We start from the raw sequence: 17,691 nt of genomic DNA on the forward strand, positions 1-17,691 counted from the left end.
TGTGTGAGAGAGGGATACATCCAGTATTAAAGCACTGCCTCTGGCAGTTAGTAGGATTGAAATAGAACAGAATGTTTTTGAAAGATGCTGAAATTGTTTTTGCAGAAATGAACAGTGTGAGAATAATAAGGGGTATTTTTAACATCAATGTTTTCCATCAATGTAAACCTTATTTAGTAGTACCCTAGTAGCATTTTTTTGAAGAAGACCATTATTCATGGTTTCCACTTTTCTAGAGGTTTCTGGAGATAGAGAGAATGGACTTGGTGGAACCATGCCACAAAATTGATATTATATTAACAGCTACATCAAGTTACTATTGCTTTCGAATTAAGAATCCCGTATACCAATTGTGTCTCTGAAGATGATTAGTATATGCGTAGATGGTGTATGTGTGTCTTATCATGATCATGATCCATCAAACCAAATGCTTTTTAAGTGTCTCACAATCAATTGTTGTTATTCAAACAGAAACACACACACACACACACACACACACACACACACACACACACACACACACACACACACACACACACACACACACACACACACACACACACACACACACACACACAGCTTTATCAGTCAAGATTGTCCCTAACATGTGGTAGAATTGTAGATCATGAGTTTGTTATGCATTTTAGTTATTCTATATTTTTGTGTCATTCATGAGCAGGACAGCCAAAAAAAGATTCACTGTAGTGAGGACTTTTTTGTACAATTCGTTCTTTAATATTTAATGTATAATTCTGACATAATCCATACCATTTTCACACTTTGTAACACAGCACGCAAAGTACTTATTAAATGATACCACAATTAATTTCGGGATTTGGTGATTTTTTGTTTCATGAAGTATGATATGGTTATTTTAATGACGTGTAAACATAATGGGGAAAACGTTTGGATTTTTTTAATTCCTCCAATCAGTTGACATAAATTTTCATGGCCCCACATCTTCTTGGAGTCCTCAACATGAAACCACTGTCACTCTGCAAACAGTTTTGTGTCTGACGTGTCCGACCGAAAGATCCTACCGGAAATTATAATTTGAAAAGCTTTCCTAAACCAGCTGTAAAAGAAGGCGTAAACCAATGGGTTGATAGTGGAATTAAAGTACCCCAGCCACACAAATGTGTTGAACAAAGCAGGCGGTACAGAGTAGCCGATGAGGGGGTCGATTATGAAACAGAGGAAAAACGGCAACCAGACGGACAGAAACACACCCATGATGATGGCCAGCGTTTTGGTGGCTTTCCTCTGGTGCTTGTCCACCTTGGAGGAGCGGCTGTTCTGTAGGCCTATGGTGCGCACTTGTCTCTGGGCAACCATGTAGATCTTCAGGTAAGTGCCCAGCATGATGATCCCGGGGATGTAGAAGGCGATAACAGCCGAGAGTGTGCTGGCCACCCCAGTCGTAAACAGAATGCACCCTCCTTCACACACCACGTTGTTATAGTAGAACTCCTCCATTCCCATAATATTCAGATTGAGGAAGATCATCCCGAAGCCAACCACAGCAGAGACACACCATGTGACCAGGATCATGACGACCGCGGTGTGAACCGTTATCTTACGGGGGTAGAGCAGAGGGTGGCACACGGCATAATAGCGGTCAATGGATATAAAGGACAGGTTCAATATAGAAGCAGTACACAGCAAGACATCGGAGCTGGTATATAGCTTGCATAACATGTCCCCAAAGTACCAGCAGGTCTCGACCGCATTGATCATGCCAGGGAACATGACCAGAACCCCCAGCAGGAAGTCGGACACGGCCAGAGAGAGGGTCAGGTAGTTGGTGGGCGTGTGGAGTTGCTTGAAGTGAGAAATGGAGACGATCACGAAGAGGTTACCCAGCACCGTGAGGACCACCGCAGACCCCAGGGCCAAGTAGAGGGTGATGCGGACAGTGACCGGGTAGACCGTCCTCACACACGAGCCATTCCCGTAGCAGAACTCCGGCTCCATCGGCCTGTATAGGGGGGATGAGGGAGGCTGGGAGGGAAAGGAGGGAAAGGAGGTGGAATGGAAGGGCGGGGGGAGACAGGTTTTTAGTAAATGAGGTAATTCTTTCCGCTATCTGAAAGAGTCATTTTTATATCATACAAGTAAAGTAGGCTGGAGGGGGGGACCCCCATATGCACCTGAGGCAATACATACAGTAGACATTTTAATGAAATATCATGTGTCATAGAACTGGTTAAAAGTCAGATGATGACAGCGCATTTAATAATGATAATATGTTTGTAACGTGTAATTTGTCTGCCATTAATCAAAAGAGGATTTTGGAGACCTTTGCCAGCGTTTACAATAGACAATGCATTCTTACGTTGCTAATCGTAGGCCTTGACCTAAGCTTGTATCATTACATTATCGAGTTGATGAGGCTTATGTGGTACAGAAGAATCTCTTTATAGTTCTATCCATTCCATGCAATCATTAGTTATAATCGTATTCACGCCCAACATATGTGCTTACACAAGTTGCTAATGACCTTCATTCAGAGGGAAAAGTCATGCCACACCATAGTCCTTAATTACAAACAGCTACAACATGACATTAGAGCTTTGTGAACTGTATTTATGTCGTAGTTGTTTATAATTAAAGATTGTGGCTTGACTTTTTTTGCCCTATGAATGAGGAATAAAAATAGTTTATTAATCCTTAATTATAAAAAACAACAATGACATACTGCTTAAGAGGTAAAGGAACTGTATTTCAATCTTTTTCTAATTAACTTGCATGTCTCTGCTGCACTGTTTTTACAGTCCATGCATTATTGTGTCTCCCACTAATAAAATAAAATCACTACTTAAACTATAACCTGTCCTATTTAAGGAACATCACTTACTAGTTAGTGTTGATAGAACCATATTATTCAGTAATCATTTCCATTACTCTTATTTATCAAATATAAACTCAGCGATTAAGTTGTTTAAAGCGTGATGAAGCATACTTACATCAGTCAGCTGGAGAGGTATACTCAGTGGACACTAGCAGGATGGGCTTTATATATGTTGTCATTTCAAGATGACGACAGGGTCGAAACAGTCAGCCGCTGCTCTGACTGGGCCATTTCCCTGGACTCTGTGGCCAGATGCAACAACAATCTCTAATCAAAGGGCCCTGAATGGCAACATGGCCAATGTTGAGGGGCAGGATGTGTTAAGAAAGGGTCACATAAAGACCACACCTTTATGTTGTGTTATTTTATTCTAATGTTTCTAATTTTACATGATTTTCTCCTGAAAATTGAACTTTCAGCTTTCTCAAGGGAACAAGTTGCCTTGGTTTATTACGTACAATGTCAAACTAAACAACAAGCCTATGAGGATAATATGAAGAGCTTTAAATGGAAATGTAGTTTGAATGAAAATGTAGCTACAGAAGAGTAAGACATTAGGTTTTCTGATCTTAAATAGATTTATTCCCAGAATTGACTTATATTTTGTGAGTCAAGAACAACATTCACATTTAGCCATAAACCAATTGAAGCATTCAATGACAAGTCAATGATTATTAATGTTTTTCACTTTCCTGGATTCTTCTACGGTTAAGGAGAGTGGACTTGAGTGAACCATGCCACATTATTGATTTTATATGAACTAGGGATGTCCTGTCCCAGCATCTTTATCGGGTAGCTACTGTCCCAGAATGCAGGAAACAACACAGAAAATATTATCCGATGTCTGCAGCGTGTCACATGACAACAAGAGTAGTTTCCAATTAGTCACATGACAACAAGAACTACCGAATGAAAGCTACCTATAGAATAGTCAAATAGATTTTGGGGTGTCAGGGCTGATGGTCAGTATAACACCATTCACTTTATTAAGCATTTGTTAAAACAAAATAACAACACAACATTTCTGCACGAAACGTCTGCAAAACAGAGCAAAACGCTGCAACAGAAGACTTTGCCTATCACAAACTTTTTGAGAGAAACTCAATAACACAGCAGGCATAAATAATATCAGTAATGGGTGATTTGGGGTTTCAAGAAAAAAAAATATTTTTTGAATGGTGAATAAACCGATTTAATAGGCCATACATTTTTAATTGATTAGAATTTCCACCAAGCAGTTGATAAGCAGTTATTTTCCGGGATCCAGTTCTTATTCTGGGAGGCCTCAACATGAAAGCACTGTCACTCTACAAATAGTTTTGTGTCCGACATGTCAGACCGAAAGATGCGACCAGAAACGATGATTTGAAACGCCTTCCTGAACCAACTGTAGAAGAAGGCGTACACCAACGGGTTGATGGTTGAATTCAGATACCCCAGCCACACGAGTGTGTCGAACAAGGCGGGCTGAAAGGAGTAGCCGATGTAGGGGTCGATGATGTAACAGAGGAAAAACGGTGTCCAGAGTGACAGAAACACGCCCATGATGATGGCCAGTGTTTTGGTGGCTTTCCTCTGGTGCTTGTCCACCTTGGAGGAGCTGGTGTTCTTTACGCCTGTGGTGCGAACCTGTCTCTGGGCAACCATGTAGATCTTCAGGTAGATGGCCAGCATGATGACCCCGGGGAGGTAGAAAGAGATGATCGCCGAGACAGTGCTGGCGACAACAGTCGTAAACAAAGCGCACCCTCCTTCACAAGCCAAGTTGTTATAGTACAACTCCTCCATTCCCAAAATATTTAGCTCGAGGAAGATCATCCCGAAGCCAACCACAGCCGAGACACACCATGTGACCAGGATCATGACGACTGCGGTGTGAACCGTTATCTTACGGGGGTAGAGCATAGGGTGGCACACGGCATAATAGCGGTCGATGGATATAAAGGACAGGTTCATGATGGACGCGGTGCACAGCAAGATGTCATAGCTAAGGAAGAGCCTGCAGAACATCTCCCCAAAGTACCAGCAGGTCTCAACGGCACGAATCATACCGGGGAACATGACCAGAACCCCCAGGAGGAGGTCAGTTACGGCCAGGGAGAGGGTCAGGTAGTTGGTGGGCGTGTGGAGTTGCTTAAAGTGAGAAATGGCCACGATCACGAAGAGGTTTCCCAGCACCGTTAGGACCACCGCAGACCCCAAGACCAAGTAGAGTGTGACGCGGACAGCAACAGGGTAGACCGTCCTCACACACGAGCCGTTCCCGTAGCAGAACTCTGGCTCCATTGAACTGGGAGGATGGGAGGGAGGGAGAGATAGAGGGAGGGAGGGAGGGAGAGAGGAATGGGAAAGGTTGGTGGTGAGAGAGGGTTTAAGTAAATTCAACAACGCTTTCCGCAACATGAAAGAGACATGATTACATCATTGATATAGAAACAACAGTGGCTCTGGGGTTTGGGTACCCTTATGCAAAGAACCTGCAGAAAATCAGACATGAAACATATGAATGATATGCAGAAAGATCATGTGCCATACAATTTGTATAAAATTCTGATCATGACAACGTGAGTCATACACTACACCATATATAATACTACAAATAATACAATGTATATTTTTGCTATTTTTCGGTGATAAATGACACAGAAAAATTAGAGTAATGCTTGACTCTTAATTATATCTGTCACATCGTACTGTATTCTGCCATGACAACATGCAATTTTCAGGCTGTTCACACCCAACATTACGTCTGCTTGCTTGCATAATTTACTAAGAGCTAACTTGATTATATTTCTGTTGTAGTTGTTGATAATTAAGGATTGTGGAACGAATTGTTTTGATAAAACATAGAAAAAATCACTTGTCTCTGCTTATCCTGTCCACTGTCTTTACAGCCCCTGCATTTTTTGTATAGCAAGTGATATGTATATGAGTGGTTTTAGCAGGATATCCATTAAAATATACTTCTGAAAAGAAAATCTGATAGAGTAGGGTTATTCATAAAACAAGAATAATTTGAATGGTATAAAATTAAAGAAGTTACCGCAAATAATGTCAATACATTACCTACAAAACCTGTAATAGTTAAGGAACATCACAAAATATTTGGTAAAGATACACAATTACTTAATAAACATTTCCATTTCAAATTTGACTTGGAGAGCAGTGGTTTAAAGTGTGATAAAGCATTATGTGGGCTTACCTTAGTCAGATGGAAAGGTGAACTCAGTGGATACCAGCAGGATGGGCTTTATATATATTGTCATTTCAAGATGACGACAGGGTCAAATCAGTCAGCCACTGCTCTGACTGGGCTCTGTGGTGGCCAGAAGCAACAACAATCTCTAATCAAAGGGCCCTGAATGGCAACATGGACAATGTTGAGGGGCAGGATGTGTTGAGAAAAAGAGACAGAGGGACCACAAATTTTTGGTGCGGTATTTTAATGAAAAAATATTTGTTCAAATTAATGTGAGTTTAAATTTGTACAGATATTCTTTAATTCCATCTCGGCAAAAAGAGTCCTTGGTTAATTTTGTACCATGTCAAAAACAAACATAAGGCCATTTAAAACATAAACCCTGACCATCAGTATTAGATAAAGAGCTTAACATGTGCAGGGTCATTAAGATATAATTTGATTATAAAATGAACGGGTAGATGAAGTTGCTATAGCTTGTGAAAGCTTCCCAATAAAAATCGTGCGTACCCATTGTCTCTCTGAAGATGCTTGGGAAACAAATTGCCAATTTGTATTACAATAAAATCACACACCACACCTTTGTAGGTCCCCACCAAACATTTTGAAGAACATGGTCGAAGATCCAGGTCACATGGACGTCATGTCATGTCCAATATCGCTGGATGTTAAATATATCAAACTCAATGATATGTAAATTATATTATTAATATTGTAAAATCAATGGCAAACAAACATTTTTAAAAACCGGTCTAAGGACCGATGTCAGCTCACGACGAGACCTGTTTTTGACCAACGTTAATTTGGCAGTTATGTAACCCAAATGTCCCACTGCCGCTTTATAAACCCTGGGACTCTGCTTTGTGCTGTATTAGTGTGATGGGTAAAGAAGGACCACAGGACACAGACGCTCTGGATTGTGTAAGAGACGCTGAAACAAGAAACAAGAGTTAGAAAATACTCTTATCAGCAGCTCAAATAAGTTCACACATAAAATACTTGTGTTCCAGTAAAAATGAAAAAATATATCTTAACGATAAACTATGAAATGAAATAAATATTATCTTTCGTAAAAATAAATTCTGCTGCAAATAAAAGAAGAAAGGGACGAAAATACTAAATTAAGCAGTCCATACAGCACTGTTCTATTTCATCCTTACTGACCGGTGCATTAAGCACTGGATTTATCCATCTCGCGCATGCGCAGTTCGAGTACCTATAGACCCACCAATGAGGGCAGGCATCCAATTGCCTATGCTTTTGAGCCAGTAAGAGCAGTGGGAGTTTTAGTGCCCCCAACAGAGCCTGACTATGGAGAAGAAATAGATGAAGGAGAGAGAGATGTATCTGAGCGCACAGGAAACAATCGGTGGTGCTTATGTGGGGTTTGTGTCCCTATGTCCACTGACATGGAGAGTGTCTGCTGCCATGAAATGAACCTGGGACATCTCATCAAAAATAACAGATGTATCACGTCCAATCCGACGTGCCAAATGCTGTCATTAGAGCGAGACGTGTTGTAGGTCGCAATGCTGTCGCTGAGGGACATCCGAGCCGAAACACTGGAGCGCGCAATAAACAGCAGGTAAACTAACACAGTCTTGATAGGTTGTGCAGAGGGAGTAGGGGACTACACTGATCACCTGAGACAACACTAATTTTTACACCCATACTCAGTTATTCTGCAATGTATTATCATGATAGAAGCTGCGATACAGTACTAGCATCGCATAACATAAGCACATACCGTAACTAGCTGTACCCACTGTACCCACAACAGGTTCGCAAGGATCTGCTAATAGTTTCCACTACTAATTGAGCGAAACAAATGCAATCATCGATACTACTCCATCACAAAAAGAAACCTCTTACTCACACATTAGAAGTTCGCTCCACCGAGTTTATTCACCAATTCATCAACGATGCAACTGCTTTTTCAGATCGCGGTAATCCACAAGTTATGCACTTCGGCGAGAACATCCCAACCATACTTGCCAACCCTCCCGACTTTCCCGGGAGACTCCCGATATTCACTATCCTCTCCCGTTTTCCTCCCGCGGTTAAAAATCTCCCGCAATTCTCCCGATTTCTGACAAGATTTCAGATATTATTATAGATATTATATTTCATATTATTGTAATAATAATATGAAATTTAATGATATTAATTCTATTGATATGTAATAATAATATGAAATGAAATGTAATGACATGAAATGTAAATGAAATGAAAGTATTCAACATAAAATTGAAGTCTCAACTAACCCCCGTTCTAACCCATCTTCTTTCTCTATCAGTCTTTACAGGCTTACAGCGTACAGACAATTCACCCTTTGGTCCAGGGGTCATCTTGGCCGGAGGAACAGGATACCAATACCAGCCTGTGTTGTGAATGCCATCAGGACTGTTTACCCATCCCCAGAATACTGTGGATTTGAATACTATAATGAATTCTTTGTATTGGCTAATTGATCAAACATTACATGTATTTACTATCATTTTGGCCTCTGTAATATCTCCATTAAACGAGGTACTTTGAAAACATACAAATGAAATGCTGAAACTATGTTATCCCGAGCAAATATTTTAATCCAAAAGTCTAAATTGCAGACAATAACTCACACTGCTGGGGTTGGAAAGAGTGCAACCTTACAACACAGACACAGGCAGACAAACTTTTTTTCTTATGCAAGAACAAAGACAATTGGGTAGGAATACTGAATGGTAATTAACTCACATGGCAATTGGCAATAATTTAATTATTATTTCATCTAACAGCGGAACTGTAATATTGTTTAAATTATATAACTATACTACTGTACTACTATACTCTCTCTATACTCTAACTATACTACTTCCAACTCTCTCCTACCCTCTTAGCTATGCATCTAGCTTTTCAGGAAATCTGCTGAGGTGTGCAGATACTGACACATCCTTGTCTGGTTTTTATACTCCTCCTCTGTGCTCAGCGATGGTCACCACTCTATCCTTTGGAGGTTCCCTCAGTGCTTTCCGGATTGACATTGCCTCACAACTCTTCAGAGCTCCTGCTACTATGTCCTTTCTGAAGCTGTAGACTTTGGGCATCTTCACTGGAGCCACCACATACTGCTTAGAAGCCTTTGAAAAGTAGTGTTTCATTTGCTTCTCCCCCTCTTTGGTTGATGCATTCTCACGGATGACATTGTGGTTGTGGTCCAGTGCAGCTACTCGAAGTCGGACCTGAAAGCTCTTTTTCAAGAACTTTTTTCTCTTGGTGGCATACTTTGTGTAGACAGAGTGGAGGCACTCAAGTCTTCCAGTGTGGATGCCCTCAGTGACACTCAAGTTTTTTCAGGAGTTTTTTGTCCAGCACTACACTCTGGAGGTGTTTAAATGCTGCAGAGCTGGGATGGAGCCATGGACGTTTGCTCTCCTCTTCAGGAGTATAGGGAGGATGGCCGCATTTTGTGGTCGTCTCCCCAGTTGCCCAACAGTGGACATTGGTGATGTGGTGCAGCACAAAAAACAACCTCTCCTTCAGCTTTGTTGCACTTCCATTGCATGTACTGGCACTGTACCACAAGTGGTTGGAGACCATCTTGCTCCACTCAATTAACTGTTCATCCTGGCACTTCAGCACTCGCTTTTTCATATTCTTCACAATGTGCCACAGATCAAATTCATGTTTAATTTCCCCATACTCCTCCCGCATAACTTTTTGCACTGATGGGTGACAATCGGTTACCAGCACTGAGACGGAAACTCTTACAGTCTCCTGAGCAACGACTAAATCTGACTTGGTGTCAATCAGTGAGTAGGTGCCATATGATGCATTGTGACCAGGGCTGTCATACCTTGCGTCGCCGGAAACGATCAAGGATTCGTCACTTACAGCGCTCATGATGGCCTGAGAGACCATGTCTTGTTGACTACCGGGATGACATAGGCCTTTTGGATGTTGAACCACTGCCTCTTTGACAGGCTCTCCAAGCCGATTGCCTCACAGACCTCTATGAATGGAGTACATGTATTCCCCGTAACAAACACTGCCGTTGGTATCGACACATTGCACTCCATCAGGCCTCTCACCAGAGGCTGGGAATGCCAGACGTATCTGTGGCCATCAATGCACTCTGTATTTACCGTCATTCCAAATCCACTTTTTGAAACTACCGGTGGTTCCATCAAACACTTCCCACAATTTTCCCAGTGACACAAATTGAACAGTTTCAAAAGTTGCTTGGTAGAAACAACACTCTTTCGGTCATCTGAGAGGTTAGGCTCCTCATCCTCTTCATCGTCATCTTCACTCAGCCGAAACTCATCATCCAAACTCATGTCCTCCTCAGCACTCTCTTCATGGACTGACTCCTCACTCCTCATAGACAGGAATGATACCTCACTCTGCTGTGGCATTGAGATGTTCTCCAGACTTGTGTCATCAAACAATGTGCAGTAGGAGTGGTCACTAAAGACACCCTGCATGTTGTACATGTCGTCAGTCATTGTGCCTTTGCTCACAAGGACGATGTGTCTACCTTCACTTCCACATTCAGCAAGATCAGTCTGGGTACTGGCATCCACTTTTGTGCTGCTGCCCTGACTTACTTCTGGTTCCTGACATGCTTCCTCCCTTCCTGTCAACTGACCCTCCATCAATTCCCTGCATGCTTCTATGGTCTTTAAAGAGACACAAAAGCAGAATTAGAATACCTTTATTGTCACTGTACACATGTACAATGAGATTAAAATAGCCATCTCCAAGCAGTGCAAAAATACATATATACAATACAAACACATAAACGCAGGACATGAAGGGATAAAAAAGGGAGGTAGGGTGTGCAGTCCTGAGAAGTGTGTACATTGCAAATAAATAATAAATACGGTACTATGCAGTGTAAGATATGTATATATTGCACATTATATATTATTATATTTTATATATATATATATATATATGTATAATAATTATTATAATATAATAAGATAATGTGGAGGAGATAATGACTGACATCTCCCGGCTCTGCCCGCCAACAGGATGTTGTTTACAGCTATGAAAAGTAGTACACGGGTGCTGACTCGGTTGCAGGGTACCGACAGGCTCGAAAGGCTGCAGCTGCTGCCGTGTCGGAGGCTAAGCAGCGGGTCTGGAAGAAGTTCGGAGAGGCCATGGAGAAGGACTTTCAGTCGGCACCAAAGTGTTTCTGGAAGACTATCCGGCACCTCAGGAGGGGGAAACAGGGAACCATCCAAGCTGTGTACAGTAAGGATGGGACTCTGTTGACCTCAACTGAGCAGGTCGTCTGACGTTGGAAGGAACACTTTAAGGAACTCCTGAATCCGAATAACACGCCCTCTTTGTTGGGGGCAAAGCTCGAGGTTCATGGTGTTTCGTCGTCAATTTCCCTGGTGGAGGTCACTGAGGTAGTCAAACATCTCTGCAGTGGCAAAGCCCCAGGGATTGATGAGATCCAGCCAGAAATGCTAAAGGCTCTGGGTGTTGAGGGGCTGTCATGGTTGACACGCCTATTCAACATTGCGTGGGAGTTGGGTACAGTGCCAAAGGAGTCGCAAACCGGGGTGGTGGTTCCCCTGTTCAAAAAGGGGGACCAGAGAGTGTGTGCCAATTACCGGGGTATCACACTTCTCAGCCTCCCTGGTAAAGTCTACTCCAAGGTAATTGTTGGGGCAGCAGTAGCTCTGGAGGTAGAGAGGGTTCGCTGGTAACCTGAAGGTTGCTGGTTCGATCCCCGGCTTCTCCTAGCTGAGTGTCGAGGAGTCCTTGACAAGGTAAGTAACCCTGACTGATGTCGATGTGATGTCGAAGACAGACATCCTGATGTCGATGTGATGTCGAAGACAGACATCCTGTCTTCGACAGCTGCTGCTGGAACAGAGATCTCCAGCAGTAGCACCCCAAGGCCAGATATGCGCCCAGTGGGAAAAATGATGATGATGATGTAATGGAAAGGAGGGTTCGGCCGATCGTCGAACCTCAGATTGAAGAGGAACAATGCGGCTTTCGCCCCGGACGTGGAACTACGGACCAGCTCTTCACTCTCGCAAGGATCCTGGAGGGGACCTGGGAGTATGCCCATCTGGGCTACATGTGTTTTGTGGATCTGGAGAAGGCGTATGACTGGGTCCCCCGGGAGAAACTGTGGGAGGTGCTGCGGGAGTATGGGGTACGGGGGTCTCTCCTCAGGGCCATCCAATCTCTACTCCCAAAGCGAGAGCTGTGTTCGTGTCCTCGGCAGCCAGTCAGTTTCGTTCTCAGTGGGTGTTGGTCTCCGCCAGGGCTGCGCCTTGTCACCAATCTTGTTTGTGATATACATGGACAGGATATCGAGGCGTAGTCGTGGTGGGGAGGGGTTGCAGTTCGGTGGTCTGACGATCTCGTCACTGCTTTTTGCAGATGATGTGGTCCTCATTGAATCATCGGCCTGTGACCTTCAGCACTCACTGGATCGGCTGGCGGCCGAGTGTGAAGCGGCTGGGATGAGGATCAGCACCGCTAAATCTGAGGCCATGACTCTTAGCAGGAAACCGGTGGATCGCTTACTCCGGGTAGGAAATGAGTCCTTAGCCCAAGTGAAGGAGTTAAATTACCTCGGGGTCTTGTTCGCGAGTGAGGGTACGATGGAGCGTGAGATTGGCCGGAGAATCGGAGCAGCGGGGGCTGTATTGCGTTCGCTTTACCACACCATTGTTACGAAAAGAGAGCTGAGCCGCAAGGCAAAGCTCTTGATCTACCGGTCGATCTTCGTTCCTATCCTCACCTATGGTCATGAGGGTTGGGTGATGACCGAAAGGACGAGATTGCGGGTACAAGCGGCCGAGATGAGTTTTCTCAGAAGGGTGGCTGGCGTCTCCCTTAGGGATAGGGTGAGAAGCTCCGTAAGGAACTCGGATTAGAGCCGCTGCTCCTTTACTTAGAAAGGAGTCAGCTGAGGTGGTTCGGGCATCTGGTAAGGATGCCCACTGGGCGCCTCCCTTGGGAGGTGTTTCAGGTACGTCCAGTGGGGAGGAGACCTCGGGGAAGACCCAGGACTAGGTGGAGAGATTATATCTCAACACTGGCCTGGGAACGCCTCGGGATCCCCCCGTCAGAGCTGGTCAATGTGGCCCGGGAAAGGGAAGTCTGGGGCCCCCTGCTTGAGCTGCTCCCCCTGCGATCCGACCCCGGATAAGCGGATGACGATGAGAGAGATGAGAGATATACAGTGTTTTGCGTGCGCCGAAAAATATTCAGGCTTATAAAACCCTGCGTCCACGTTCCGCCCCACGACCTCATGAATGCGATCTGCATATAAAACAGACTCAGATGGAAGTATTATGTCTCGTCGGAAAGAATGGCAGAAGGACAGAGAAAAGCGAAATTTGAACTGGAAGTGGAGACACTTCGGCCGTCACGGGATTGGGATCACTAACAACAAAAAGCACAGTGAGTAGCAACATGTTGCTGCAGCAGTGAACTCGGTCAGTGGCACAGAGCGCACAGTCCCAGAATTAAAAAAGAAGTGATCTGACATAAAGGTACACATTTTTATGTACCAATAAATCGTTTTGGTCCCTGAAGACCCTCTCCCTCCGAATCCTGCCATTTGCATGGTCCTCCAGCAGTGCCATGGTGCAGCATTACGCACGGGGCTCACCACTGTATTTATAGGGTTAGGGTAATAAGACTGACCGAGAATACCTTGGATAATCAGTAGGGATGGGAATTGATAAGAATTTCACGATTCCGATTCCGATTCTGCTTATCGATCCGATTCCTTATCGATTCTCTTATCGATTCTCATTGGGTGAGAAAATAAGTATAAATGTGTTTGTTTGCTCTTTAATATCTGATCAGAAGTGCTTCTAGTATTAGGAAATTGTAAATTTTCAAATCAATTGGTCGAGACGAAAAAATATATGTTTCGCTTTTTAAGCCCAAATGCCATCATTATGTGCCATACAACTCAAAACACAGGCTGAAAACAGCCAAGTAAGAGCTTGTGCCTTTTGGAATTCTAACAGTGCTCATTTGCATTCAACTTGTAACAAAATTAAACTGACATAAACAAAATGAAGCATTGATTAGACAGAGATTTATTAGATGGGCCTACCTAATAAACCGTTGGAACACACAAGACCGGAAACCATAGCAATGCCGGTAAACAAACCCCGAGAAGCCCAATCACTATGAGAGCTCCCCACGCTACGGCCATCCGGAGGCGACAGAGCTGTTGGCCGTGATATTATATATACAATTATAATATATTATGTAATATATTATATACTATTATATATAGAGCTCCGGGAGTCGCAAACTGCAACAATCACTTTCTCCTCCATTCCGCGGTTCACCCGGACTGCACTGCACTGAGTTTGACGGCTGAACGCTGATTGGCTGTCATCACGACAAAAACTTGTCGCCGGTTTTCTCCCGCGAAAAATTCGCCCTTATACGTGTCTCTACGTTCACTTTGTATGGGATCTTGTCGCCCCGTCGCGTATGGTGTGAACGCACAATGCGATTCTTCCTCGGCGGCGACATGTTTGCTGCGTTCTGAACCAAATCAAAGCAGCGTGTGTGTGACGTCACGACGCATTTGCCGCGTCCGGAACCGATAAGCGGAATCGTTAAGCAGGCTTGCTAATGATTCCAAGGAATCGGTTGACTCGGAACCGGTTCTGAACAAGAACCGGTTCTCGATTCCCATCCCTAATAATCAGTTTGTAATCACCCACGTAAAATGTTCTTGAACATTTTGAACCCCTTTTTAATGCCTGATTTGTCATGAAAAGCATCAAGAGGAACGGACAATAACGATTGATTATGATTGTGACGAGGAGTATGTGGCTTGGTTTTCCACTCTTGGGATTTAATTGACATTTGATTATGTGTTTACAGTGTCACATAAAAATATTATGTTATTGACACATGTTGGACAGCTTTATTCCATGCAGTCGCGCCGTCAGTGGACAGTATTGAGAATCTTAGAATCAAAATTTCATTTAGATTCTAAGGAGATGTTTCCGGAGTTATAACTGAGGAATAACGCAGTTGACTTAAATTATTCTGATTACATAGATTTAACGCATGATACGGGTTGAAATTAAATTTATGAAGGGCGATGATAAAACATAATCGTTCTCCTCTACATTTCTTCTGTCTGACTTCAGTTCACCACCACATCGTCTGTGTCGCCAATTCTCCTTTTCCTCCAAACCATGCGTACGCATGGGTCAGAGTTTGCTTAGGGCTGCGCACATTCTCCCGTCAAGTTAGTTTTTTGTAGATCACAACCTTGGTGTGGAAAGTCAGGTACGCCACTTTCAGCCCCGTTTTGTGCGTACGCAACGGTTATAAATGAGACCCCAGGTCCTTTCAGTACACTCATTTTCACTCAAGTAAGTACGGATAGTATGGATACTGGAACACAGCACAGGTATTTGTCGATCAGTTGCGTAACTGCTTTATCGGCCACTAAACTTGCGCCTCTCAAGGCGCAAGTTTAGTGGCGCGAGTTTGCTGCGGGGGGAAATCTGCTTTGCGCCGGGTGGAAACTAGCAACGATACATGCGTCGTGTAGAAAGTCAATTGCGCTAGATGCAAGATAGGGCCCATAATGTCCAAAACAAGTAAATAAATGTGGAGAATGTATTGGCAAGAGGTCCTTTGACTTTCTTGCACATTTGTGACTTGTATTTATTTGAGTCGATTTTCCTAATCATCCTCATCTTCAATTTGCTTATCCAGGGTCGGGTCACATACATTTTATTTTCTGATACCATATCATTGACAAACTTTGTGGCAAAACTAAACGAGTACACATATATTGCATCGGCCACAGCACAAACATTCTTTCTTTGTCTTTTGTTGTTCTGTCAGGAATCACTCATGCCATATATTTAACCATTTATTTCATGAAAATGTAATACAAAATAGTTTGACAGCATGGTTCCACTCTTTTCCGGTGCTCCATGCTGTAGGATTTAATGCATGCAATTCAGATGTTCGAGAATACAACAGCATACCAACATTTTACAAATGGAGAACTTTACAAACCCCTATGGGATTCTTCAGATATCTCAACCCATTGTAAAGTTTATATCAGATACAGAGCAGAACCAAAGCAGAAGGAGGCCCCAGTGGTGGTGGGCGAAATTATGCTCAGCACACCAAACTTCACAGAGTGATTGTGCTTAATTAGACAGTGTGGGCCATCAGCTGATAGGCAGCCCATGACTAGAAGGTCCCGCCAGAACCAGCACCACCCATTCGATTAAAAACAATGTCGAGTGACATTCATAGTCAGATTTCCACCTGGATAAACAATTAATATCTGTTTTGCGATTTATTTTTTCAGTAGTCAGTGATAAAACATTTGATTAATTAGAATTTCCAACCATCAGTGGCTAAGCCTTAATTTTTATGGCCCCACATCTTCTTGGAAATTGAAACGTGAAACCACTGTCACTCTGCAAACAGTTTTTTGTCCGACATGTCGGACCGAAAGATGCGACCAGAAACCATTAATTGAAACGCCTTCCTGAACCAACTATAGAAGAAGGCGTACACCAACGGGTTGATAGTGGAATTCAGATACCCCAGCCATCCGAATGTGTTGAACAAGGCGGGCGGAATGGAGTATCCGATGAAGGGGTTGATGATGTTAAGCATGAAGAATGGCGTCCAGAAGGACAGAAACACACCCATGATGATGGCCAGTGTTTTGGTGGCTTTCCTCTGGTGCTTGTCCACCTTTGAGGAGCTGGTGTTCTGTAGGCCTATGGTGCGCACTTGTCTCTGGGCCACCATGTAGATCTTCAGGTAGATGCCCAACATGATGACCCCGGGGATGTAGAAGGAGATAATGGATGACACGGTGCTGGACACCCCGCTCTGTAACAATACACACCCTCCTTCACAGGCCACATAGTTATAGTAGAACTCCTCAATTCCTAATATATTAAGCTCGAGGAAGACCATCCCAAAGCCAACCACAGCAGAGACACACCATGTGACCAGGATCATGATGACTGCGGTGTGAACCGTTATCTTACGGGGGTAGAGCATAGGGCGGCACACGGCATAATAGCGGTCGATGGATATAAAGGACAGGTTCAAGATGGACGCGGTACACAGCAAGACGGAGGAGCTCTTGTGGATCTTGCAAAACATCTCCCCGAAGTACCAGCAGGTTTCAATGGAAAGAATCATTCCAGGGAACATGACCATCACCGCCAGCAGGAGGTCGGTTACGGCCAGGGAGAGGGTCAGGTAGTTGGGAGGCGTGTGGAGTTGTTTGAAGTGAGCGATGGCCACGATCACAAAGAGGTTACCCAGCAATGTGAGGACCACCGCAGACCCCAGGCCAAAGTAGAGGGTGATGCGGACAGCGACAGGGTAGACCGTCCTCACACACGAGCCATTCCCGTAGCAGAACTCCGGCTCCATCGACCTGAGAGGGAGGGGGAGTGTTGGGGAGAGACATGGTTTTTGTTAATAAGGGTCATTGTTTCCGCTACCTGTGAGAGACTGTATTTCATCAATGATGTAAAACATAGTTGGGCGGAGGGGGGTTGAGGGGGAGGCACCCATATGTGAAGGACCTGAGGCAGAACATGCATGAGACGTGTCATAGAACAGCGGGTGTATGTAAACAAAT

The 17,691-nt window shown here is 43.8% G+C and overlaps 3 protein-coding genes across 3 annotated transcripts; all 3 read right to left on the minus strand.

Annotated features, from left to right (window-relative positions):
• Positions 1-758: 758 nt before the first annotated feature.
• LOC132473849 (trace amine-associated receptor 1-like) lies at positions 759-1,974 on the minus strand. Its single transcript, XM_060074131.1, has 2 exons — positions 1,692-1,974; positions 759-1,619 (listed from the first exon to the last, which is right to left on the minus strand). Exons 1-2 carry the CDS (start codon positions 1,972-1,974, stop codon positions 991-993), a joined length of 912 nt encoding a protein of 303 aa, XP_059930114.1. The 3' UTR covers positions 759-990.
• Positions 1,975-3,997: 2,023 nt separating this feature from the next.
• Positions 3,998-7,129, minus strand: LOC132475230 (trace amine-associated receptor 1-like). The gene has a single exon (XM_060076237.1). The coding sequence runs from the start codon at positions 5,252-5,254 to the stop codon at positions 4,154-4,156; it is 1,101 nt and encodes a 366-aa protein (XP_059932220.1). The 5' UTR covers positions 5,255-7,129; the 3' UTR covers positions 3,998-4,153.
• A 9,367-nt stretch (positions 7,130-16,496) lies between these two features.
• On the minus strand, positions 16,497-17,491 carry LOC132474398 (trace amine-associated receptor 1-like). The gene has a single exon (XM_060075057.1). It carries the CDS (start codon positions 17,478-17,480, stop codon positions 16,497-16,499), a length of 984 nt encoding a protein of 327 aa, XP_059931040.1. The 5' UTR covers positions 17,481-17,491.
• Positions 17,492-17,691: the final 200 nt, after the last annotated feature.

The sequence above is a fragment of the Gadus macrocephalus genome, chromosome 16, assembly GCF_031168955.1.
Source record: "Gadus macrocephalus chromosome 16, ASM3116895v1".
In the NCBI taxonomy this organism is placed as follows: Eukaryota; Metazoa; Chordata; class Actinopteri; order Gadiformes; family Gadidae; genus Gadus; species Gadus macrocephalus.

What these genes read in the sequence shown, in the direction of transcription:
- LOC132473849 (XM_060074131.1), bottom strand. Translation starts at nt 1,974, where the DNA reads ATGGAGCCGGAGTTCTGCTACGGGAATGGCTCGTGTGTGAGGACGGTC. An exon ending in GTACTTTGGGGACATGTTAT is followed by an intron (nt 1,620 to 1,691) that starts GCAAGCTATATA and finishes TTATATCCATTG; the next exon opens with ACCGCTATTATGCCGTGTGC.
- LOC132475230 (XM_060076237.1), bottom strand. Translation starts at nt 5,254, where the DNA reads ATGTTGCGGAAAGCGTTGTTGAATTTACTTAAACCCTCTCTCACCACC.
- LOC132474398 (XM_060075057.1), bottom strand. Translation starts at nt 17,480, where the DNA reads ATGGAGCCGGAGTTCTGCTACGGGAATGGCTCGTGTGTGAGGACGGTC.